Raw genomic sequence first — 27793 nt, forward strand, 5'->3', positions numbered from 1 at the left:
TTGTAAATAAGATCTTTGTAGGACTTCATTTTAATACCACTCATGATCAATATGGTAAGATCTCTTTTTACATTACATTTTTCAACTACAATGTAAAAAAAAAAACAACAAAAAAAAAACTTCGAAACCTGATCATGTTTGATAAACAATAATATCTATTTTGAACATATTTTATTGTACATACATGATATACAAAAGGATCAGAAACAAGTTCAAATAACTTACGAGTTCTTCTCCTTAAAAATATAACAATATATTATTGTAGAAAATTAATGTACAAAAAATATAAATTGAACATCAATTGAATCTTTTGGTTTCATAAATAAACGACTGAACAGAAGAAAAAATACACTTGTTTAACTCAGAAGATAAAGCATTATTACCCCAAAGTAGAAGGTGGACATCGATAATAACTAGATCATTTAACCAATAATATATATTCAAAGAATTGATGGGATTGTGCAGCAGGCTGAGCCCTGATCGAACAGGACGTGTAGGCCTATTTGTACAAAACTACATAGGATTTGTAATTAATTTGAAATCTACGTGTGTGAATAATTTTACAGTTAAAGAATATTTCCACATAGTATAATATTCATATTTGTGTTTTCTATTTTGCATGCATTGTTTACATTTTTATCTAATATTAAAGTATTAAGGGTGTGCACATTGATCAGGTTGTATATATAGAAACGGATCGCTATAACAAACCTATAATTCTGAGAGAAAATAAATCCGTGACTATTGTAAAACCATTTTTCAAAATTAAACAATTTTACGATCTTTTAAAGAAAAAAGTAGTGAAAAAATGATTATATCTTATTTACTTCTTTACATAATTACAAAACAAACAAATGTGTTAAATATCTTTGGGAACTTGAACGTGTCTTACGCAAATTTTATATGTTTTATTGAAAAATACACTTAGTGTGAAAATTTATTCTGAATTCATTCTTGCTCTAATTATCATGAAATATAAATCATTTATTTTAAAACATCTGAAGATGATAATAATAATAATGATAAAATAAAACCAATAAAAAAACAACCTTTTGACCAAGAAATAATCCTTTTTAGGCCTAAAACAAAAACCAGGAGTGTGGTGTTTTTGTTCAGGAAAAAATTGAATCATTGAGACCGGAAACTACATATATTTGTGTTGTTAATGGTTTAAAGATACCATAAACTGATCTTAGACTTAGATAATTTTATAAAGCCTCAACTTGTGGATTTATCAATCTCATATGTACATGTACATGCATATACCTCTGTTAACGTCTCAAAATAAGCAATGTTATTCCACATATAAATCCACTTTTTTTTTTACGGCTAATAAAAGAACTACTTTATAAAATATTGGGAAAATGTAGGACAAGAAACTATATTTATAGATTTTTTCCATTACTATATATACTCTTCATGTACCTATACATGTATGAGACCTGATCCACGTTTCAACCCAAAATCGATGCTTTTTGTGTCACAAAAAGACTTGACATTTGCTCAATATTTATTTTATTTACGTATATTTTTGTAACTGAAGTAAAAACCATACTTTCTTTGAACATACGTGCCATTTTACAAAAATCTTGTAAAGAAGATGGTAAAACCGTCGAGACGTTGACAGAGGTGCAAGTGGGGAGCAAGGAACGACAACTCTGGGTGTAAGTGAGAGCAAGGAACGACAACTCTGGGTAGAGATATTTTGAAATCGAATATATACATTATATATGTGTGTTCTACTTTCAATATACCCACAACAGCTGATAAGGCTATTAAAGTTTACTGTATACTTACAGTGGCGAGGAGGTATGGTCATGACTTGAATTAATTATGGCTTTGATTAATATTGTTTATATTTATATATATAGAAACAGTTGTGCAAGCAAACGATAGAAGACCCGTCGCTAAACGTAGTTCTAGATACTGCTCCAATGAGTCATCTCCCGATCCTGCCATGTTTCAGTTTGATGTGGATTTATCACGCACCAGGCACTCTATCTTGCATCTAAAAATACATTTGAATACAAATATCAAAGTTTTACTGAATAGTCAATTACTAATTGTGTATTAATCCACAGGTATCTGAATTTCACTCAATAAATGGGGTGGGGGGGGGGTGTATTTTGATAAATATTCTGTATCTGGAGACTTATATATATGACATATATATATCCGTATATGTCTTTGCTGTATATATGTATGTACTTGTAATAGGTAGTTATACTAGTTGTGTTTGTTTTTGTGTTTTTTGTTGTTTGTTGTTCTTTTTTCATTTTATACACTGATTTTTAAAAAACCATGAAGGTACCTGTGACTGATCCCCAGAGGGTCATTGGTGTGCATGCAATACTTGAGTACCATTACAATGACAATATGTCTTTATTCTCTTAATTAAACTGGATTACAGTATAGAAAAATAACAACATGAACATAATGTAAGTGGAATTAAGGTAAAGGTACAAATTTACTGATGTGTAGACTTATTTTAGCTGAGTTCGAATTTTAGTGGCTTTGGCGGTAAAACAAAGAGCACAAAAATAAAGTTGCACAAAAACATGAAATTATTTATTTACCCTTTTATGATACTGTATTTTAAAAATAGGAGAAGCACTAAATCATGATTACGCCAAATAGTGTATCGATCAGCTCCGTCCGCGACAAATTTCAAATTCGCTAAAATGCATGCAGTAGTAAGTACACATACATGTAATTGTATTTATCATTTGTATTGAGAAGAGATTTTTATTCCAGTGCCTATGCTAGCTTGCATCAAGTGCATACCATGTATAAACACCAGCATATCAACCAAGTGTTAGTAACATGTACATGATGTACAAATGATAGGAAAAGTTATTGATAAAACTTACCTTTGGCAAGAACAAATGTAGTGAGATTTAATTTGCAAGCATCTCCATGTGTTGTAGTGTATAGGCTAAGTTCAAACCATGCCCAGGGCCACAGTAAGGGAGGGGGTAGGTGATTTACATTATAGGAAATGAAAGGAAATCTTTTAAAAAAATTATGAAGAACAGAAAGGACACAGGTTCCAATCTGGTTCAAAACAGAATAATGTCCAAGTTGTTAAAATAAGTATTGATTCTTAATTCTCCCAGCCCACAGCATGTCATAAGAGAATTCTGAGAGTGTTTTTGGCGAGGCCTTTACAATTTTTTGCCATTGGAGCAGTAAAGAACACTGTCTGACATGACTTCTAAGCACCTAGAATAGGTTAAAATTTATGGCACTTCTGGTGACATACTATCTACAGGAGTGAAAATTTATTGAAGAGTAGTAAGATCCCAAATCCAGTATTCTGAAGCCAGAACAATCCACAATGATTTAAAAAATTTATACTGTTCAGGTGCCATAAAGCCCCGGCATCACTAGTTGTGCATTCCCACTAAGGCCTTTTGTATTGTACACCAACTTTCACAGACAAAGTCAATGATGAGTACCAACAGGCTAAACTGTTTGCTTCAGGGTAGACTGTGTCGATCTTATAATAATGAAAATTAATGCCGTGCTGCTACAGATGTTTGCTTACAATTTGACTATTGCCGTTTTTCATAATGTAATGTTTGCTTGTAGGAGTTATCGTTCGTGTGGGATGGTATATATAAACTTCCGGTAAAGAGTTTACAAAGTGCTCAGATACAAACATTTTCATTTTATGGCACGAGTTCACTTTTTTGATACATTACAGACTTGCCATTATCTCCTAACACTGTCGTTGAAGACACCCCAGACTTCCAAAAATTGCAAATACAAATATTTCCTCAAGTCATTTAAAAGTAGCAACAAACTCAAAGTTGCACAACGTGTTGACGCTAATAGGCCTAAAAGTTGCTTGGGTACATTATGGGACTCGGCGGTCAGCTCCATTCCATCAGACAACTCATCAGACATTAAACATGGAAAAAAATTTGTATTCAGGTTGGTCCAGAAATACGGATGCATTTCCTAAAATCAGTAAATTATCTTTAATATGCTGAGGCTAATCGTTGCCATCATCCATAGTATTCAACTCGTGTCTTCCCATATTTATAGACCAACCAAACTTTGGATACATACCATCCCTCATGAACGATAACTTGTACAAGCAAGAATTACAAAATCTGGAATAGATGTAAGTAAGGATATAGCAATATATATCAGAGATGTCTTACTGAAGAAATTTTTCAGACCATCAGTTTCGCAGACAAATACCAATAGATCATGGCCTCATTGGTAGATGCCATTATTGATAAATATGGCCCTGGAGATGAGGAGTCGTTTGATTTTATATCCATCCCTAAAAAGCGACAGGACTCTACAACAAGTGAGAATGGTAAATGTCTTCTTTTTTCAATTCAATTTCACAAATATTCTAAACTTTTAATTAGCCTATACACATATTGTTACATTTACATCCATTAAAATTAAATCATTTTTGGAAGACAAATCAACTTACTCATAGACTACAATACAGTGAATTTTATTGAGATTGATTACAATTTACACCTTACACCATTTCAGATGCCATTGTCCTTCCATTAGCCCTTGTTCTCGATAACCTTGAAATCCATAACATTGGTGATAAGACGAAGCTGAAAGAGATGTGTGAGAAAACTGTAGAACTGGATCTTACTAAAAACCTCATCACGGACTGGAAAGAGGTGAGGTACCATGTGTCCATTTAATCTGGACCCATACGCCTTGCAGAAGGTATTCCTAGTCAACAGGACTCTTTCAAGTTTTTCTTAAGCACTCCTCATCAGTCAAAAAGATATGTGGCATTGATGATAGTGTATTAAACAAATTAAAAAATTGTGGTTTTTTGTAACACCTGAAATTCCTACAAATTAGGACAACATTAAGAAAAAACTATAAAAATTAAAACCAAAACTCAGCATTTGGGGTGGGGGTGGGAAGTGTTAAGATAAATTATGTCCATTCAAGGCAATGCATGATCCAGCTAAATATACAGTATAACACATATAGGCTGACATATAGGACTTAATTCAGAAGTATTGTTAAATTCCGAGGTCTTTGGATTTATGGTGATATAATGGATTGATCCATCAGAATAGCAGACTTCTGAAACTCAAATATCAGCAATACTTGTGTACTCCATTTAAATCTAATTGCCTATAGCTGGGTAACTGCTGAAATGTCATTTGTTTGAGTCCATGCAGCAGACGTTTTGAATTTTTTCCCCCAGATTACTTAATTTCTACTAAAACTGCATTTTTATTTTTTTATTTTTGATAAATAAGGTAAATTTAAAAATTTGAAATATTATTGGACATATCCTGTACTCTTCATCCTTATAAGATTTCTCTGGTGTGTTATTCCACCTCAAACAAGTAGCTATGTAATGATGTTTTACTGGACTGTGAGTTCAAAATCATTTTTTTCCTACACATGGTACAGGTATTGTGTTTGATGGACTGTATGCCAAAACTTCAGGTTTTGAACCTGTGTGCCAATGCTCTGGACAATGACTCGTGGCCAGGGGATGACAATCGTGGTACTTTTACAGCTCTACAAAATCTCATTCTGAACAACACTGGGGTGTCATGGGATGTAACTCATAACTTTCTGAGGCTGTGTCCATCGTAAGTGTGCAGGAATAGACAGTGTAGATGTTTAGTACAGGTGACTCTCAATAATTCAAAATTCAATTAAAGGAAGTGAACATGAAAATGTGACAAAGGGTTTAGATTGGTCATTTTGATGTATATAATGAATTCTGAAAATCACTAAGATGTAGCTTTCTTCAGTAGGGAGATATTTCACAAAGATTAACTAATCTTTTCAATCCTTGGAAGCTGCCATATTGAAAAAATCATTACCTCCCTAGTGGATTATCTCTTGGCATTCACTAGAGGGCAGCACTGATGCTGACGTCAGTAGGACACATTGTGTATTTTTGGCACAGTGTAAGCAGCAACGTTAGAAAGTGAATTAAATATGGGATATCAGTTTGAACCGGATGTTACAGAGGAAGAAATTGTTTCTCAGAACAATAATTCTTCATCAGCAGTTGATTTAATGAGAGGGGAATTTTCCTTGATTGGTGTGCTTGTGGAAATTGTAGCTATGTACATTCAAGGGGTGTCTTTGTTGTAATGAGTTTGAACATTTTGTGTCAGATTAAATAGATCTACACATAAAGTTCAGTTCTCTGGTGACCGCCCAGTATTCCGACGGTCCGATAGTCCGACGGCCCGATAGTCCGACGGTCCGGTAGTCCGACACTCCGATAGTCCGACGGTACGGTAGTCCGACGGTCCGATAGTCCGAAACTCCGATAATTTGTGGCCACATATATAAGAGATCGCTATGTAATAGGCAACAGAAAAGAGGATTAAGTGCCGTGTGCCAGCGATTTTTTACATCACAAGAGCAAAACATCGCACAGTGGGAAAACTTTGAACGGGTTCGACCTACATCGGGTACCTGCAGTTGTAACATGCAAGGGAGGTCACTGCCTGTGAACCCCCGTGGGCTCGTACCCGTGATAGAAACGGATAGCCCTGAGATGCTGCAAATATGTACAATGCGCAGACTTAATCAGTTGTACTGCGCCTATATAGGATCCATTGACTGGTAGCGAACAAGTGCACTGGCAGGGAATTCCACACACCAGCGCACTTCCACAAGGACAAGCAGGGATGTCCGCACACCTGCCCTTGCGCAGTGATAGGCAGGGATGACCGCACACCTATCACTATATAAATACCGGTTCTAATCAGAGACACTGGCAGGGATGTCCGCACACCAGAGCTCTACCACAAGACAGTCAGGGATGTCCTCACACCTGATCTTGCGCAGCAACAAGCAGGGATGTCCACACACTTGTAGCTATGAGATGCCAACTCCAGAGCAGGGATTGACCACACACTCTAGCAGTAATAAGCAGGGATGACCGCACACTTACTACTAAGACGTACAATATAAGTAGGGAAGTCCGCACACTTATATGTACCTTACAGGATTTGTCGAGTTTTTCCTCTAGAACCGTTGTCCCCCGCACCCATCGTATAGAAGAATCCTATATATCCGCAGTACCATAATGATCCGTAGTGTATAATTACTTATAAATTAAAACAAAATACTAATCATACCCAAACTGGCTAATCTTTATAGAATCTACTATAGAAACACACAATGATTATAATTGTATGTACTTTAATTCAAAACTAACCATCATGAAATATTTATTTGAGTATGTCTAATAAGCAATTAAAATGACAAGGGCGATAACTCTCGCAATAAAGATAACATAAGGAATACAGCTTTCCGCTTCACAGTAAAGTGCGAAACGAAACGAAATCTAATGAAACGTAACCCACCGAAATGAGACGAAACAGATTGTATAACTGAACTCTATTAATTATAATAATTAATAATGGTGTATAACCGAACTCTATTAATTATAATAATTAAAAATGGTATCTTAATTAAGCCCCTGTTAAAGTTACCACATATAAATAAAATTCGCCTCCCCATTGATGTAAGCTTTCGGCTTGACAGATACGAAGTTTTAAAAGTTGGAAGAGGGTGAGTAAGCACAAAGTTCATATCCGAAGTTGATTGAATACCATGTGCAATTAGTTTCGGATCCATAAATTTTAGAACAGAGGGTTACAATTCGGCATAAATACATGTTTCAGTATTTTTTGCTCTAAAGACAAATCTATGTATACATGTGGATATTGTGTATTTGTATGTAGTATATCAAACGGTGGATTCTGAGTATGTCTTCCCGTTTTCTTTGTAATTTCTGCTTCCCTTGTTCATAAGCCTTTTTGAATTTACAAAATGCTGACCTCCTTCTGATATTATTGCATAAAAAATTATGTTTTTCGTCCCGTTTTCAATTCCCCGTCTTAGCAACACCACAAATGTATAGATATAGAGTTATATTTAGACTCACTACATATCAATAATAATTTTTAATAGCACATGTATATATATCTTACCTAATTGCATTCATATAATATGGTATACTATGTAACTTTTTCCATTATTGAAAGTACTCGAACCTCAGCAGTTAGAGATGAAATAAAAGGTTAAGAGCTCTTCCTGCTTTCAAATTTCTCAGACACCAGTTTCTTCAAATAATGTATCTATGCCCAAAGGCGGATCCAACGCCAGCGACCCCACCCCTTGTTTAGTGTGTTTCGCCAGACCTCTGAGACTGTAACTCTCTGTTCTGAAATTTATGGATCTGAAATTAATTGCACATGGTATTTAATCAACTTCGGATATGTACATTTTGCTTACTCACCACCTCCCCCCTTTCCAGCTTTTAAAACTGTGTATCAGTCAAGCTGAAAGCCTACATCAAAGGGGAGGCGAATTTTATTTATATGTGGTAATTTTCACAGGTGCCTAAGATACCATTTCTAATAAAAGAGTTCGGTTATACAATCTGTTTCGTTTCAGTGGGTTTCGTTTCGGTAGATTTGGTTTCGTTTCGCACTTTACAGGTACATCTACATGTATATATTTCGGCATCGTCGGAAACCCACGGTTAACTACGCTTCGTTCCTTTCTCCATCACCCGTGGGTTCATTCATTCCTACTCGCTGTGTGTCTGTCTGTATGTATGTATGCTGAACTTAAGGAACATTTTCATTGTGTCTTTATAGAGAGCTATGTAGGTATACATATATATACAGATATCTATAGGCTTGTAGGGAGGGCTGACAGCGGATACTCGTCAGGGAGGGGGGGGGGGATCCCCTCCCCACTTTTTAAAATTTTTCCCTTTCTTCTTTTTTTACAGTCATGTTAAAACTCTTTTTGGTCCGGCTGCACCCCCCCCCCCCCCCCCCAATCCTTTTTGGCTGGCCCCCAGCTTCCCCCTTTCAAAAACGAGGTCACGCGCCTGCTCGTGCCCCTTAACACTTTCAAAGGTAGGGGGTGGGGACAAGAGGATGTATTTACTGTATGTGCCCCCTCCTTACACTTCTGGGACCCCAAACGAGATCCTCATCTTTATAATAAATGTTGTTTGATAACAGCCTCCCCTTAATTCTAGTGCAAGAAATTTCTGTTAAAAAATTGTTATTTGCTATAAAGAAAGGTATACCATAAAATTGGTATAAAATTCGGATATCCAGATTTGTGTTGAAAAACTTAGATAGGCTCTGATTGGCGCATAATTGCATTATTGTCGTCCGGCCCATACAAAAATTGATTTCCTTATTGATTGTGTTATGCCCCGTTATACAGAAAAATTTCATTCAATAAACTTTTGCCCGGGAATGGGGGGGGGGGGGGGGAAGACTTGAGGCCTACTTCAAACTTTTAAGACTGAGCAGGGTGTAGGGATTCCTACCATATTTAGCTTGTTATTTCAGGGGTTGGAGGTGATTATGTTACCGTCGCCATCTTCATGACGTTTATATGGAAAATTTTGAAATTTAATCCCATTTTAGCATGTGCCCCAATCTAAGTTTTGTGCTCCCCTACCAACACTTTACGATTTTTGACTACGACATTGGCGTTGCCTTATAGCTAATAACAAATTCGTCCGAACAAATTACTAATTTGTCCGAACAAATAGCTAATTCGTCCGAACGAATTACTAATTTGTCCGAACAAATTGCTAATTTGTCCGAACGAATGTCTATTTCGTCCGAACAAATCGGTAATTCGTCCGAACGAATTACTAATTTGTCCGAACGAATTACTAATATGTCCGAACAAATAGCTAATTCGTCGGAACAAATAGCTAATTCGTCCGAACAAATAGCTAATTTGTCCGAACAAATAGCTAATTCGTCCGAACAAATTGCTAAGAAGTAGGTACAGTTTCTAAAGTCATTTGGCCCAAAATATCGATGATTTCACTTGGAGCTCAAACCCTGGCATTCAAATAAGGAATGGATTAGCAAACCCAAAATCCGCTCAGTTTGATCAGCAAAATGATTTGTGTCATATGACGAGAGCTAGAAGTTGGCATAAAATTGCAAAAATGCCATTTTCAATGAAAATATCCACAAATTCAGGTTGTTTTCTTTTCAGAAAACATACAGCGCATGCGTCGAGCAAATTCATATTCAAGAATGTTTTTCATCTTAAAATAATACACAATTATATATATCATTTTTATTTTGCTCGACAAATATGCGCACATCTTTTCCTGAGCAATAATCTGTATGACATTTGACAGTTTTCAGGCTTATTTTGAAAAAAAAAGGCGCGAAATGTCTTATTCATGATGTCATAATGGTATCCAATTAGAAATATCATTCTGATTTTGTTGACATAGTATACCTGGCATATATTTTACTTTCTTAAAACGCTTATTAAGGTTAATTCCAGACACGTTTTATAGAGAGAAAATTTTTGGGCCTTTTTATGTATACAATCGTACTTTGTTCTTTGTCCGAACGATTTTCTATTTCGTCCGAACAAATAACTAATTCGTCCAAACGAATAATATATTTATATATGGCCTTTTCTATGCCACCGTAGGTTCACACTTGAATGATTTTGGTCAGAAATTGTCTGATTTATAATCGGGCCATGTCGATTTTGACGGTTTCTGGTAATTTCCATAAAATAATGCCTGACATGAATAAATTTTAACTCTATTAATTAAAATTTTTGGTGATGGTTAACATGTCGGACTATCGGACCGTCGGAATATTGAACCGTTGGACTATCGGACCGTCGGAATACTGGGCTTGAACCCAGTTCTCTGAGTACACCCATATTTTAACACCGTGTGTCGAAGTCCTGTTATAATTGATAAAGCTTACATTTATCCATGGATTTATGTATCCAGAGAGGAAGGGTCTCAGAGGACTTGGATAACAACTTGTTTAACAAGTAAGAAAAACACGAAAATGAAAAATACCTTCTGTATTCACATGTATCAAAATCTAAACACAACATGGCATTTGTGTGTAAACATTTCCAATTACACACATACGTGATAGAATACAGTAACAATTCTGTTGCAGACATGCTATCAAGATTTATGGCCTACAGAGATCGAGTTTATCAACTAGGTCAGACGCGGTCAGCCTCTTGTGGGAAAAATCAGAGTAGTTTTACCCTCATTTGTTGTGACATAAATTAAGGACGCATTTCCTAAAGAGCACTGCAATTATGAAGGATTTCTTAAAACCTCAGACTCTGATACAAATACTCTGATACTAAATAAGTACATTGTAGTTTTTGATACTTTGGTATTTGATACTTTTGTTGAAGACGTATTTACAATTTGGTTGTGAAAATACAGTGCTTTTGAGTAAGTTTAGAAGTTGGAGAAGCTGTTTTCTTTTTCTTAATGCATTTGTACATTTGATTTCAATTCTTTTTGCTCCAAAACCTTATCCACCAATTCTAGTATGAATCCATAAACTTCTCCTGTATAACAGTGACCCAGTTAACAGCAATGTGTCTCATCTACGTCAGAGGTTAGGTGCATGCTAGGAAATAATGGATGACCTCCATAAACCTTTAACTTGGAGTGTTTAATTGATCAAAGCTCGTAATAGAAACAAGCAAATTAGATTTAGGCCACACTATTCAGGTTCAGGAGGTCTTTTAAGTTTATTATGCAACAAATATTTTTTTCATGTTCACTTCCTTTAAGGGATGTTAATAAAACTTTGAGTGATCTAGAGTTCAAGAGATTGAAGTTTGAGTAAAATCCAGAAATTGAAGGTCCTACCATTATGGTTAAGATTTTATAGTAGCCGTTGACCATCCCTGGACTTCAGGTGATAGTCCTGTCAGGGGCAAAAGAATCTGGGTTGTGCATCTTCGAGGGCAAAGACAATTTTAAGGAGGGAGAAAAATGTAGTAGTTAGAACTATTACGGACCATGGATATCAGCCTGCATCTGACTAGTAATGCAGGGGTCTCAGGTTTGATTTGCGGTACAGTGATAAATTTTCTCCTTTCGTACATCACACATATAAGAAGCGTCTGTAAGTCATATGATTATATCTGTTGGTTGGCAGACTAGCTTCGTCTATTATAGGACCGATATATACAACTGCTAAGATTTCTTTTATTTTTCAGACTAACGGAAATGCATTTAAGTTTGAATGAACATGAAGACATTTCATTACCTAATCCTCTCCAAACTTATCCCACGGTCAAGAAAATCCACATGTCAAAGAACAAAATCAAACACTGGTCCCAGTTGCACAAAGTCGGAAGACTGTTTCCAAATTTGGAGAATTTTGTCAACATTGAATCAGATCTGGAGAACTTGAGGTCTCCCATTGAAGAAGAAAATGACATGGCTCAGATTTTTTCCAAGATGAAAACTCTTGTTCTGACTCAGACTAAGCTGGGGAGATGGGAGGACTTAGAGAGGCTGCGTCACTGCCCAGCATTGGTGGATCTAAAAGTTTTAGGAATTCCATTTCTAGAGGTAGTAAATTATGAAATATGACATTTTTTTCTCCATGTTAAAGTTTATAAACAATAGTGCAACCAAATGACCTTGACACAGCTTGCTGCATGTACAAACCAATGACCTTGTTATAGCTAATTGTATGGATTAAACATAAAAACTAAAAACTTAGGATATATATAGAGATGATTTATTTAAGGGTCAGACTTGCAATGAATTCAGAGATACACACTACCAGTTTAATAGCAGTAATTTATACTCTAAATGTTGATTGTCACATACTAACAATATTTTAAATAGTTTATTCCCAAGAGAACATAAACCTGATTAAAGTTAGATTAATTATGTATACTTAGTCTTATAGAGATGCATACTCACAGCTTATGCTTCAATTTCCTGCATATGACCTATTATAGGATCCTCAGGATTGATGAAGATATAGCAAGTTGAGAGAGTCCATTCCAACGTATTGTTGGCCCTACTTGAATAAATCTGCCAAGAAGTTGCATCCACGTAGTCATGTTACGTGTTAAATATATTTTCAAGATGAATATTCAAAAATTTGTGAAACAAATTGGATGTCTATATACTTGAAAATTCCAGTGAAATATCATTAATCCAACACTGATCAAATTGTGTTGTTGTAACGAAGTGCCCAGTAAGAAACAAAGTAATTTGGACTCCATCTCACTTTAGTGATTACATTAAGTCAATGGTCAATATTTTTAGGTCACCTGAGTCACTTAGGTGACCTATTGATATCTGATCTGTCCGTCATCATGGGTCATTTGTCATAAAATTTTGAACATTTCCAGCTTTTTTTTTTTTTTGGAATGGCTGACCCGATTTTGGTATATGACATCAATGGGTGAAGTGGAACAAAAAATTGTGAATTTCATGGACCCTGTCTCTCTGGGGCCAGAAGTGTACTAGAACTCACAAATTTTAGAATTAATGTATTCTTAAAAAATCTTTATCTTTACTCCAGAACTAATGGAGCTATCGTAAAGTAATGACCGCTGGGTTCAGGGTGTGGTCATATATTAAAGAGGCAATTGTATTGTAGAAAATCCTTTTCTTTATTTCTGGACATCAAGGAACCAAACTGCATGCATGATTGTAATGAGCATTGAGCCCCTATCAAAAATGTGGATATCATGACCCCTGGGTTCAGTTACCAGGGTGATGCTAGATTGGTCGTACATTATGCATTGAAAATGCAATAGAAAATCTTGAAGTTCTTGACTGTTGAACAGTAACAGACAAACTGTTTGATTATGATGAGCAATGTGACATTTGCTACGCTTGGGTTCAGGTCTCCGGATGGGGCTATATAGTTGATCATATGTTGAAAATACAATATGTTTTAGAAAATATGTACTATATATTAAGCAGGCTGTTTTCATAATTACTCATGATGAACAATCAGAGCCCTCTTTAAAACCTGTGAAAATTCATTTTCCCCTTTAGAACTCAAATAAAAAATTACATTTTGCAACAACAACAAAATTATTTCTTAACATTTCTTAATAACAGTACTGAACAGTGATATCTAGCCCTGGAAAACATTTCTTAACAACAGTCCTGAACAGTGATATCTAGCCCTGGGAAACATTTCTTAACAACAATCCTGAACAGTGATATCTAGCCCTGGAAAACATTTCTTAACAACAGTACTGAACAGTGATATCTAGCCCTGGGAAACATTTCTTAACAATCCTGAACAATGATATCTATAGCCCTGGGAAACATTTCTTAACAATAGCCCTGAACAGTGATATCTAGCCCTGGGAAACATTTCTTAACAACAGTTAGCGTTATGATAGACATCGCCATCGTCACAAACCACGGGTTATTGTTTCATTCTTGAAATAGAATGAAACAATAACCCGTGGTTTGCGAAGATGAGACATTGCTGGTAAGAAAAGTTTATACAGTAAAACTTGAATATAGCGAACACGGATATAACGAAATTACGGCTATAGTGAAGTGAAAACGATTTCCCCCGGAAAATTCTTTATACATTCTATATAAAAATCTGCGTCTATAACGAACATGGATATAGCGAATTTACGGATATAACGAAGTAAATTCCTATTCCCTTTGAATTAAAAATGAACGTAAAACATAACATTTTATAACATTTTTTTTTTTCATTTTAAACTTGTGGTGATTTTTAACAATCGTTTTCCATTGACATAAAGGATCCACACTTATTACAACATTTCTGTTTGTATGTTTTCAAAAAAAGGTTGTTAACGCAAAACAATACTTACACATACGTTTAACAAATATATTGTCGGTATTGTTTACTATTTTCGTTAATCAAATTTGAAGTTTGATTGTATTTATTCTATCGTACACTCCTTGTGTAAAGGAACAAGTAAATGACAATTGCAATAGACTGTTTGTACATGTATGTATTGTGCAAAATTTTGTTGATATTTTTCTCTCAACATGTTCTCGTGTGACTTAATAATCCATCAAGATAAATTATCATATGTAAATTAATGTGTATATTTCTTGTATAAAAATATTTCTTCTCGAAAATATATAGGCTTAATATCTCTTAAAGACAATACAAACGCAAGTATATCGATTGCTGCTTTCTTATACAACTGATATACATGTAGAACAAATCAGTTTTATAACAGATTCGTTATATTTGAATTATGAATTTGCTATAAACGTATAGCGAATTACGCTTATAGCGAATTTTTATAGATTGTCCCCAGAAATTCGCTATATCAGAGTTTTACTGTAGTAGTTTTTGGTATGGTGGAATTTCAGATCAATCAGTCAACAGGAATTTACAAAATATATTCCAGTAGCCCGTCAACTGATTACAATGATATACATTGACAAAGTTGTGTTCATTTATGCATGACTATTGTTTTGCATAATTAATCTAAATGTACTTTTTAAAGCTGGGTCAGTGGTTTTCAGAATCATATAAACGTGGCATGTACTTGCTTAAGTATTGTTAGGGTTGGCAATGGTTTCTTGTGATGATTTCTATAAATGCTTCTATCAATCTACTCAGTACATACAATATTTATATCGGATCTCGATATACTGGCCACAAAATCACTACTAAAAAGCAAAATCTAGATATGATTCACTAAAAATTGGTCCACACCGATTTAGAATCACTCTATTAAAAGGAGTACAGTACACATGCTTCTTATATCATATTGGTCCTGTGATAAACAAAATACTTAGGATTAACAAGAGGCCCATGGGCTTTAATGGTCACCTGAGTATGCATATTTTGTACTCTTTAGAAACCATTGTGTTATCTTGTGCTTTTTATACTTCTACATTTTTATACTTTGTACAATGTGATAAAAATATTGGCATAACTATCATACATATTTGACAATTCATAATTCTGATATAAGTGAGTAAATTTTATCACATATCAATGAACTTTTATGTAATTCGTCAAAAGCAATGAAAGGAAGTGAACATGAAAAATTTATTTATTGTGTAATAAACTTAAAACTAAATAGTGTGGCCTGAATCTAATTTGCTCATTTCTATTACGAGATTTGATCAATTAAACACTCTTAAGTTAAAGGTTTATGGAGGTCATCCATTATTTCCCAGTATGTATCTGTGCTCTGACGTAGATGAGACACATTGCTGTTGTTGACTGGGTCACTATTATACAGCAGAAATTTATTGGATTCATATTAGAATTGATGGATAAGGTTTTGGAGCAAAAAGAATTGAAATCAAATCTAATTACAATGCATTAAGAAAACACTCCCACAAAATATCCCCAGCTCCTCCAACTTCTGAACTTACTCAGAAGCACTACATGTATATTTCAAGATTCCAAATCAATTAATCTTATTAGATTTTAAAATATTTTGATATAATTAAGGTGACTGTGTCATAAAAGTATTGCATATAGCCATGCAATTTATATATTTTATAATAATTGATGTACATGGACCACAGATAAATTTTGGAGATGCAATTTACAATAACATTATTTACATTTTAAAAAATCACTTATTCAAAATCTGTATCAAAGTCTGAGGTTTCAAGAAATCCTTCATAATTGCACTTGCTCTTTCGGAAATGCTCCCTTAATTTACCTATGTCACAACAAACGAGGGTAAAACTACATTGATTTTCCCCCCAAAAGGCTGACAACATCTGACCTAGTTGATAAGCTGTCTGTAGGCCATAAATCTTGATAGCATGTCTGCAACAGAATTGTTACTGTATTCTATCATGTGTGTGTGTGTAATTGGAAATGTTTACACACAAATGCCATGCTGTGTTTAGATTTTAATATATGTGAATACAGAAGGTATTTCTAATTTTTGTGTAACAAGTTGTTATCCAAGTCCTCTGAGACCCTTCCTTTCTGGATACATAAATCAGGATAAATGTAAGCTGTATCAATTATAACAGGAATTAGACACACCATGTCAAAATATGGGTGTAGAGAACTGCATTCACTTTGTGTGTATTCTATGTAATCTGAAACAAATTAAATGATCAAACTCATGACAACAAAGACACCCCTTGAATGTGCATGCATAGCTACAATTTCCACAAGTACACCAATCAAGGAGAATTCCTCTTTCATTAACATCAACTGCTGGTAAAGAAGTATTCTGAGAAACAATTTCTTCCTCTAGAACATCAGGTTCAAACTGATATCCCATATTTAATTCACTTTCTGCTGATGACATTTTAATGTTGATGCCTACAATGTGCCAAAAATACACAATGTGTCCTACTGACATCAGCATCAGTGCTGCCCTCTAGTGGATGCCAAGAGATAACCCAGCAGGGAGGTAATATTTTTTTCAATATGGAAGCTCCCAAGGATTGAGAAAGATTAGTTAATCTTTATGAAATATCTCCCTACTGAAGAAAGCTACGTCTTAATGATTTTCAGAATGTCATTTCATCTATATACATCAAAATGACAAAAAATTTAAACCCTTTGTCACATTTTCATGCTCACTTCCTTTAATTATTCCATCTTTAACAAGAGTATCGCAATTGAAACATAATACGCCCGTGGAATGCTTACATAGGGTGTTTTTCTTGTGCTATAATGTGTATAACTTTGCTTCAGGTAGTATCAGCCATCATGAGGCTGTGACAAACTTTCATATGAACAAAGGGTCTTAGCTTAAAAATTGAGATTTCCTCAAAATGGACCAAGTTCAACAACCTGTAATTTTTTCAAAAATGGAAGAAAATCAAAATCCTTCCCCAGATGCACATCTTCAATACCCATACAAACACTCCACAAATAAGATGGTCCTCACTTGAAAACTGTGGGAGGAGTTGGGCAGACAAATTATGTACCGGCCGGCCGGCCCTCCATAGAATATTAATTTCCAAATAGACTAAGTTCAACAACCTGTAATTTTCTCAAAAATTGTAGAAAATCAAAATCCATCCCACATGCACATTTTCAATACCCATACAAACACTCCACAAAATAAGAAGGTCCTCACTTGAAAACTGTGGGAGGAGTAGGGCGGACAAATTATGTACCCTCCATAGAATATTAATTTCCAAATAGACTAAGTTCAACAACATGTAATTTTCTCAAAAATTGTAGAAAATCAAAATCCATCCCACATGCACATCTTCAATACCCATACAAACACGCCACAAAATAAGAAGGCTCTCACTTGAAAACTGTGGGAGGAGTAGGGCGGACAAATTATGTACCCTCCATATAATAATTATTTCCAACTAAAGGGGCAAAACTCCTGGAAAAAAGGTCGAAATGGATCAAAATTGCAGTATGATCTAGAGTAACACACAAAGAAGCTACACAGCAAGTTTCAGCATGATATGTGAAAGGGAAATGAAATTAAAACCCCGAACGGACGGACGTACAGACATCGCTGTACCATAATACGTCCAGTCTAAAGACGGGCGTATAAAAATGAACCAAATTTTGAATTTTATTAGATGAACTTCCTAAAGATAAAAATATTCTGCCCATTCGTATAGCCATGATACTGTACATGTATAAAACTTCATTAAGATGTCAGTGGAATTCAGTAGACTTTATTCCTTTCGAAGTGTTGCTAGTTCTAAATGATGTACATGTATGCGTGTGTGTGGAAAAAGACTGAAACAAAGAATCATGTTCTAATTAATTGATTCACAGAACATATATAATAGCTATTGAATACAATGAAACATATAACAAATTGGTAATTATAATAATAAAGTCTGAAGAACTATCAAAAAGTAACAACATAAGTCCAAAATATGTATTTATAACACAAATGGCTTTCCATAGAAAAATTGTTAGAACCATAATTTTATACATATAAAGTTTATGACAATAATGGTTATCCATACTTTTAAGAGTGAATGATAGATTTCTGATACAGTCTAAATTCCTAATTATAGCAAATAATAAACATTGTAATAATATATATAACAACAAATATCACAATGTACTTGCATTGTGTGCCTGCATATGGATGAAAATCTGAGGAGCTCAGAGTGAACGATGAGTGGTGTGGGTCAGTGTCACACCCAAAACAAGTAAACAGGAAGTAAGGAACATTAACTCTTTCAAAAAAGAAAGATAACTAGTTCACATTATCAGGGAAAATAACTCTTGTAGATGTAAAGGAAAGTAACTCTAGGGAAAACTTAAAAATGTAAATAAATACAAGAACATTACAAAAAGAGAAATACTGTGTAGATTTAGAGCATCAAATTTTAGATTACCTGAAGAGACAGGACGATGGTTAAACATTCCAAGAAATGAAAGAGTATGCACGCGTATACTTTATGTAATAATAATGATTTGGCTGACGAGTTCCATTATTTATTCAAATGTACTGATGAAACTATTAAAAAAAATCAAGATTGGAAAACTTAGATAGATATTATACAAATAGACTAGATAGATATAAATTCAAACAGCTTCTTAATTGTAAAAATGTTATTGTACTTTAAAGATTATGCAAAATTTTAATAGTTATAAGGGAGAGAGCAATTGTCCTCCAATGTTAACTGCATGCTCTGTACAATTTGTATTATATTTTATGAATTACTTCTTTACAATACACATGTTGTATTTATTTGAGAATAACTAATTTTGTTGTTGTTGCAAAATGTTATTTTTTATTTGAGTTCCAAAGGGGCAAATTATTTTTCACAGGTTTTAAAGAGCAGCATAAGGGCTTGATCTGATTGTTCATCTTGAGTAATTATGCAAACAGCCTGCTTAATGTATAGTAAATATAAGAAATGTTTCCCAGGGCTAGATATTACTGTTCAGGAGGTTTGTGACCTGAATTTGTACAATTTTTACCCAATAGGAGGGGAGTAGAGGGCCCCAAAATGTCAAAAAATTATGTTTTTGTTTAAAACGTTCAACTATAGGGGTGAGGTTCTGAAGTTGAACTCCCATACCCCCTCCCACTTCTAGATCTGCCACTATGTATACATCATCACAAACCATGGCCAATATGTACGATCCTCTCCCATCTGGTAGGAGAGAGTTATATGCGAAATCCGGACCATACGTGGCTTGAGACGATGCTATACATGATTTATTTTAATGTTTCTCTCAACCAATCAGATTTTAAAATTATGATGATATTATATATTGTACACTTTGATGAGATTATAATAAGTTCATGAAATATAAGGATATCCATGAATTTTGCAAAACTTTGCCCCCTCCCTCCCACAAAATTTAAGTATTTCATAGTACAAGCAAGGATCCATTAAAAAAGAGTTTATTAAACAGTGGCAAGGGTTATTGATTGATGTTTCATGACTCGGGAATATATTTTACAAGACTAGTATTGATGTTTCATGACTTGGGGATATTTTACATGTATTGACATTTCATGACTTAGGGATATTTTACATGTATTGATGTTTCATGACTTGGGGATATTTTACATGTATTGATATTTTACATGTATTGACATGTCATGACTTGGGATATTTTACATGTATTGACATTTCATGACTTGGGGATATTTTACATGTATTGATATTTTACATGTATTGACATTTCATGACTTGGGGATATTTTACATGTATTGATATTTTACATGTATTGACATGTCATGACTTGGGATATTTTACATGTATTGACATTTCATGACTTGGGGATATTTTACATGTATTGATATTTTACATGTATTGACATGTCATGACTTGGGATATTTTACATGTATTGATGTTTCATGACTTGGGGATTATTTTACAAGTATTGATATATATTTTACATGTATTGATGTTTCATGACTTGGGGATATTTTACAAGTATTGACGTTTCATGACTTAGGGATTCTTTTAGAAGTATTGATATTTTACATGTATTGATGTTTCATGACCTGGGAATATTTTACATGTATTGACATTTCATGACTTGGGGATATTTTACATGTATTGCAACAGGAGATAGCAGTCAAGCCCAGGCGACAGCAGTTGGTCTCCAGATTACCCAACATTCAGTGCCTCAATGGTACACCAATATCAGAATGTGAAAGAGAAGATGCAGAGAGGGCCTTTATAAGAATGTACATGGACAGTGAAGAAAAGCCTAGCAGGTCAGTCGGGAAAATCAGTTCAATTAATGAAGGAGGTCAGTCGGGAAAATAGTTCAATTAAAGGTCAGTTGGGAAAGATCAGTTCAATTAAAGGAGGTCAGTCAGGAAAATCAGTTCAATTAAAAGGAGGTCAGTCGGGAAAATCAGTTTAATTAAAGGAGGTCAGTCAGGAATATCAGTTTAATTGATAAAACCGGCACAAACTTGGTTGTAAGAGTGTTTTACTGTATATAGAATAAGTTCCTCTGTATTTCATTTGAGTTTACATCAATATTGGATTTTAGCTCATCTGAGCTGCATGATGCTCAAGTAAACTTCTCAAAAGAATTTAAAGTGTTCTCACTAAGCACATGTTCAACAAAATGTTCTCAAAAATAACTACAGTATTACTAACAATAATTTATAGGGGGAGTATGCATCCCCTGTCAACCGGTCACACCCGTCGTGAGCCCTATATCTTGATCAGGTAAACAGAGTAATCTGTAGTCAAAATCAGTGTACCAAGAACAGCCTAACAACATCTATGTATTTACATTTTCAATGTTTTTACCTTTGATATCTTTACAAATTGTAATGGTAACCATTTCCTCATGAATTTGCTGCAGTTGTGAACACTGTACATTTGAATCTTGATAAACATAGTACATCTATTCTAACAACTGGGAATTCCGACAGAAATGAAAGTAGAATGTGAATATAAGAAACATGTACAACATATATATATATATATAAAATGAGGGTGTGAATTGCAACACTAGATGCCACCATATATTCCATGAACTGATAACGCTCCTCTTGAAGTGTGCAGGCATGACGCTTGGCAGTCCATAACCATTGTGTATATTCAAAAATTAATTAAAATTCATTTCTTAAATAATATCTCTATAAAAAGGCTTATGGGCCACAATGCATAAATGAATTACAGAGAAACTTAGGCTGCTGGCCCCTGACACTGACCTTAGGCACCTGATCCCGCCTGTGATATTTCCAGGAGTCTGTGTTTGTCCAACTCTCTATTTTGTATTTCTTGTGGGAGTTGCAAAATTGATCACTGTCCATTATCTTCACCTTTCATTAAAACTGAACATAAATATACATCTATTCTAGGTATTTTGAACTAGAGAATATCTATGGCAGACTAGATCCCCTGGCAGAAGTGGACATGTCTGTAGCCACTATACTGAATTTGGCACTAGATATTGCATTCCAAGGGCGAGAGGAACGAATAGAGATCAATACTGACCAAAAAGTCAAAGACATGATGAAGACCATATCAAACATAGTGGGAATACCGGCATCAAAAATGAAAGTGTATCAAAAGATTGTTTGTAAAGGCCAGTTAATCCAAACTGTACTGATGTCAACTTTTCCGAATAAAAAGTTGTGGACATACTATATGTCAACTGAAGACATCATTGTGTGCGAGCTCAAAACTACACCAAAGCCATGTGAAGCAAATATACACTTTGTTTAAAAATAAGTGTAGAGAAACTAGTTACTATTGTATATAAAGGGTGTTAAGAAAGTTTGTTCCATGATTCACATCATGCCTAAACTTATTTATAAACAACTCATATACAAGTTTTTATGTTTTTAATAACCAGACAGTCCACCTTTGTTTTTCAATACATTTTTAATTCTGTTTGGCATTGAATGAATTAAAGAAATCAAATGTTTCTGAGGTATCTCCCTCCATGCACGTTGAAGTTGGCGGCATTATTGGCACATCGTTGTTGGGCGCGGATCCTTGTACACCTCACTGTCCAGAATACTCCAAAGATTTTCTATACAATTTAGGTCTGGGGAATTGCCTGGCCATTCTTCTTTCGAAATAAAGTTTGGTAAATTATTTTCACACCAATTCTGTGTTAGGAGGGCAGTGTGAGGTGTCACTTCATCTTGAACAAACATAGCGTGTCCTGGATATTGAACCAACTTTTCTTCATCAATCCTATCACTGTTTTTCTGTCAATTCAGAGCAGGTTTTAGTTCTTTTTGAAGAATTTTATTCGCATAATAATCAGCATTAATAGTTTTGCTGGCTGGAACAATATAAAGTTTGGACAAACCCTGAACTCCCCTTGCACCCCATATCATGACTTTAGCGCTGACTTGACACAACTTACATCTGGAACCTCATCTGGCTGGGACCCCCATACAACATCGTCCTGTCGGCTCAGAAGATGAAACAAATATTTTGTAGATTCATCACTAAAGATGTAGTTTTCCCAGTCTTCAGCCGTCAAATGCTTGCGATCACGAGCAAATTTCAATCTCTTTTGCCTTTTGTTTTTTTTGTCAGTAGTTGATTTCTCAATCTTTTAAATGCCTTCCATTTTTTTTAACTTTTTGCAAATAATTATAAACAGTTACATGTTTTACATTAGAGCCTGAGTTCTTAAGTTCCTTGCTGCATTTTCTTGTTGATTTTCCTCTTTTGTATTTTATGTTCTCCACGTTTTTCTTTACTACCCCCACTATTTTTGATTGCCTACTGGATCTCGCTTAATCGGTTAGTTATTATATAGGAATCACTCTGCCTGTGTGTGTGTGTCCGTCCGTCCGTCTGTCTGTCTGCAGATCCGTGTCCGAGCCATAACTTCTTTGTTCTTTGACTTAGGCATACCATATTTAGCACACAGTTGGATCACCTTGAGACGATGTGTCGAGTACCTTCATGACCTCTATATAACCTTGACCTCAACGTCAAAATTAAAGGTTTTTTACAATGGGTTCGTGTCCGGGCCATAACTTCTTTGTTCTTTGACATAGGCATACCATATTTGACAAATGAGTGTATCACCATGAGACGATGTGTCATGTACTTTCATGACCTTCATATGACCTTGACCTCAAGGTCAAAATTAAACGTTTTGCAATGGATTCGTGTCAGGACCATGACTTCTTTGTTCTTTGACATAGGCATACCATATTTGACACATGAGTATATCACCATGAGACGATGTGTCATGTACCTTCATGACCTTTCATATGACCTTGACCTCAAGGTCAAAATTAAAGGTTTTACAATGGATTCGTGTCAGGGCCATGACTTCTTTGTTCTTTGACATAGGCATACCATATTTGACACATGAGTGTATCACCATGATATGATGTGTTGGGTATCTTCATGACATCTATATGACCTTGAACTTTGACCTCAAGGTCAAAATTGATTATAGGGTTTTGACATAGTCATACCATAAGACATGGGTGTATCACCATGAGACTATGTGTCATGTACATTCATGACCTTTTTATGACCTTGACCTTTGATCTCAATGTCAAAATTATAGGTTTATGCCATGGATTTGTGTTCGGACTATATCTTCCATTTTCTTCTACAAAGGCATACCATATTCATGCACTCAGGAAAGAGGTAATTTATACCTATTAACAACACTCTTTGGGAGATTGGGGTAAGCGGAGGGTATTCTTAGTGAGCATTGCTCACAATACCTCTTGTTTAGGATTACAAGAAGTGCTTTTGGTCATTGAGTTGTGATTTTTTATTCTTTCAACATGTTCATTGATTTTTTTATACATTTTATTGTTGAGTTCCTTTCCCAGGTGTTGATGTGCAATATGTATGTTATGTGACATTGTCGTATATAATGTACATGTCATGTGACATTGCTGTATATAATGTACATGTCATGTGACATTGCTGTATATAATGTATATATGCCATGTGACATTGCTGTATATAATGTACATACCATGTGACATTGCTGTATATTATGTATATGTCATGTGACAGTGCTGTATATTATGTATATGCCATGTGACATTGCTGTATATAATGTATATGTCATGTGACATTCCTATATATAATGTATATGTCATGTGACATTGCTGTATATTATGTATGTGACATTGCTGTATATAATGTATTTGTCATGTGGCATTGCTATATATAATGTACATGTCATGTGACATTGCTGTATATAAGGTATATATCATGTGACATTGCTGTGTATAATGTATATGTCATGTGACATTGCTCTATATTTTGTACATGTCATGTGACATTGTTTTGCATATTATACATTTGTATATAATGTTCATACATTCAAATAAATGTGAATTTTTAAGTCTTGAAATATTTGAAAATGATTTTTTAAAAATACATTTGTAAGTAATCAGAATTTTCATTACTTTTGCCATTATGAGATGAATAAAATGGAAACTTAAATATTGTCCAAACTTTCCCGTGTTGTAACTTTGTGATTCAGTTTGATATATATACTTAAAAAATGAAGCTTAATTTCACTTATGTTATATACGACAAGTGGTAAATGCAGTACGAAACCAGAAAGCCCTTGATAGTGATTTTTGCACGATTTCTCCCATAATAGTTTATAGAATGGCATCAAACTGTTTTTGACCTATTAAACCAGACTCATATAACTTTTATGTGAATTCTATTACGAAGGCACCGAACCAGAGTTTTCAGCTACCAAAAAGCAGTAAATTTACGGTAGTATGTTTTATAAATGCAGAAACCTGAACACGGATCGCTGATCATGCGATCGACCGAAAGTCCGCGTTTTAGCATTACACATAGACATGATTGAATCGGACTGAGTTCTAGATATCTAATTTAAATAAATCGCACTTGCATAATATGGTGCATTTAGATGTGCAATTCATTGTGTTCCCCTACATATTATTTGTATCGATACATATATAGTACACACACTCGACCAGACAGCTCTAGTCGCTCTGAGGGAAGAAAAGAGTTCAACGAATACATGTAGCTATGATGTATAATGAATATTAAAACATCACATGAATTATCGAGTTGCATCATATATCTACATGTATTTATGATTAAATATTTAAATTTTAGGGTATAAGCATTATATTAATATAATCAGCGTTTTCTTTTCAAGCCCACATGTTCAACAAAAATACAATTCATTTACATTTTGAAAACGACAATACAAATAATTATTTAATAACATAGGTTTTAAAAATCTACACAACAGCCATCAAGGTTATCGGGACTTAGTAAAATTGTTTTGACAAACCACTCTCGTTGAGATGCACTAGATTTGAAAACACATGCGCTAGGTTTGCTTTTGTTTTTCTTTTGCAATATTTCAATCCACTTTGATCTACACTATAAGTAACGTGCTTCTTTTCGAACTTTAGTTGTTGAAACATATTCGATTCGTAATTGAATTTATTGAATAATTTTATAATTCAGTTATTATTTTGATAAGTATACTAATGCACATACCTTGTACAATTCAATACTTTAAATTCCTATGTAATATCGAAGAGAAACGACAAATTTTAACATTACCATTTCATTATCAAGACGATTAAGGACTGTATCATAATTATTTTTTCTTTCTGAATCAAAATGACAAATTATTGTAAATGCACACTTTTTGGAATACATTATTTACTTGGGGAGTATACTTTCTTTGCTTTCGGAGTTTAATTTTTTATTCAAAACAATGGATCTTGAGTGAATGAGGAGCCTTCATGTGTCCAGAGCTGGGCAACAGTATCATTGATTGATTTTAATCATTACTAATTACCGACAGACGTCCTCAACTATCGTTTTACATATACGCATTTGGGGACGAATTGACCAAACTAAGGGAATCTCCCAATCTAATTAGATTGGGGGACCTCCTTAGTACAATTGTTCATTTAAACAAATCACGATCCCAAAATATAGCAGTGTGTATTATTCTTTGTTGTGGAAATAATCATAGAAACATAAAATGTAGACTTGATTAATATTTGTGCATGAGTTGGATTAATTAAAACACTTATTTACTCAGGGCTTTAGAAAATCGACCAGTTTCTCGTGTGGATCTAATATTACGATGTTGGTTTGAAAGTTTCGGTCAAAGCTTTGTCATTCTATAATTACAGTAACTGCTACTTGAGTATCTCATCAATTTTAAAATAGTTAGAAATTAAGGAAATGTATGGCATTAAGTTTCAAACGTAAAAATATGGAATGACAATACACACATAATATACTCACCTCACATGACGTGCAGAGGTTCAATACATAAATGGCATTATCATATTAACGCGTAGATTACTGTTCCATAAATGAAAAACAGATTTTAAGGCAGAACTTTTTCAAAACGTCTGTTTTTAAAAACAGAGGAAGAACTAGTCTCACCATTCTTTCGTCCTTGGGTTTATTTATTCTCTCATTCACCGCATTATTAATCGTGATTACTGAGTTAATTAATAGCGCTACTTTGACATTCTTTCCCCTTAAGGTTCATTACGCGTTTTTCGTGCAAGTGGAATTAATATTACCCCAAAATAGCAACAATGGGGGGAAAAGAGTAAAGTGGAATTAATATTACCCCAAAATAGCAACAAAGGGGGAAAAGAATAAAGTTAATATTACCCCAAAATAGCAACAAAGGGGGTGTGGGGGGGGGGGGGGGGGAGTAAAGTGGTAGTCTATACGCTTTAATCTGTATTTTATCGATGCTTGATTTTGATCTTACAGAAGAAATCTGTCTTGATAATTGATATGCCTGTTCGTTTTTCAATGTATGCTTTTCGTTTTGAATCGGCATTATATTTGATTGTAGACACCCCGAAACGCATGCTCCGGAGTTGATGCTTACACCATTAACATCGTTTTATTTATGAGGTGAATACCGTAAGTTGAGTAGAAATTAAGAAATTATCGTAAAAATAATCTAAAATCTTTCATATTCGATAATACACCCTGAAATAACGAGAGAGAGAGAGAGAGAGAGAGAGAGAGAGAGAGAGAGAGAGAGAGAGAGAGAAGTGGTGGACACGCTTTCATTGCAATGCAATTTTATATACATGTATTGTGATT

The 27793-nt window shown here is 34.5% G+C and overlaps 1 protein-coding gene and 1 long non-coding RNA gene across 3 annotated transcripts; one reads left to right on the top strand and one right to left on the bottom strand.

Annotated features, from left to right (window-relative positions):
• Positions 1-154: 154 nt before the first annotated feature.
• LOC125681802 (uncharacterized) lies at positions 155-27134 on the bottom strand. Its single transcript, XR_007372323.2, has 4 exons — positions 26966-27134; positions 4509-4589; positions 4170-4312; positions 155-2008 (listed from the first exon to the last, which is right to left on the bottom strand). It is a non-coding gene; the product is annotated as an uncharacterized LOC125681802 (long non-coding RNA).
• LOC125681798 (tubulin-specific chaperone cofactor E-like protein) lies at positions 4190-25155 on the top strand. Of its 2 annotated transcripts, XM_048922025.2 has the most exons (6): positions 4190-4330; positions 4519-4658; positions 5416-5600; positions 12037-12394; positions 20804-20955; positions 22063-25155. In XM_048922025.2, exons 1-6 carry the CDS (start codon positions 4219-4221, stop codon positions 22427-22429), a joined length of 1314 nt encoding a protein of 437 aa, XP_048777982.2. In that variant the 5' UTR covers positions 4190-4218; the 3' UTR covers positions 22430-25155. The 2 variants fall into 2 exon arrangements, with proteins under 2 accessions (XP_048777982.2, XP_056011209.1); XM_056155234.1 differs by lacking the exon at positions 4190-4330 and having other exon boundaries at positions 4598-4707.
• Positions 27135-27793: the final 659 nt, after the last annotated feature.

This window comes from Ostrea edulis, chromosome 2 (assembly GCF_947568905.1).
Source record: "Ostrea edulis chromosome 2, xbOstEdul1.1, whole genome shotgun sequence".
Taxonomy (NCBI): Eukaryota; Metazoa; Mollusca; class Bivalvia; order Ostreida; family Ostreidae; genus Ostrea; species Ostrea edulis.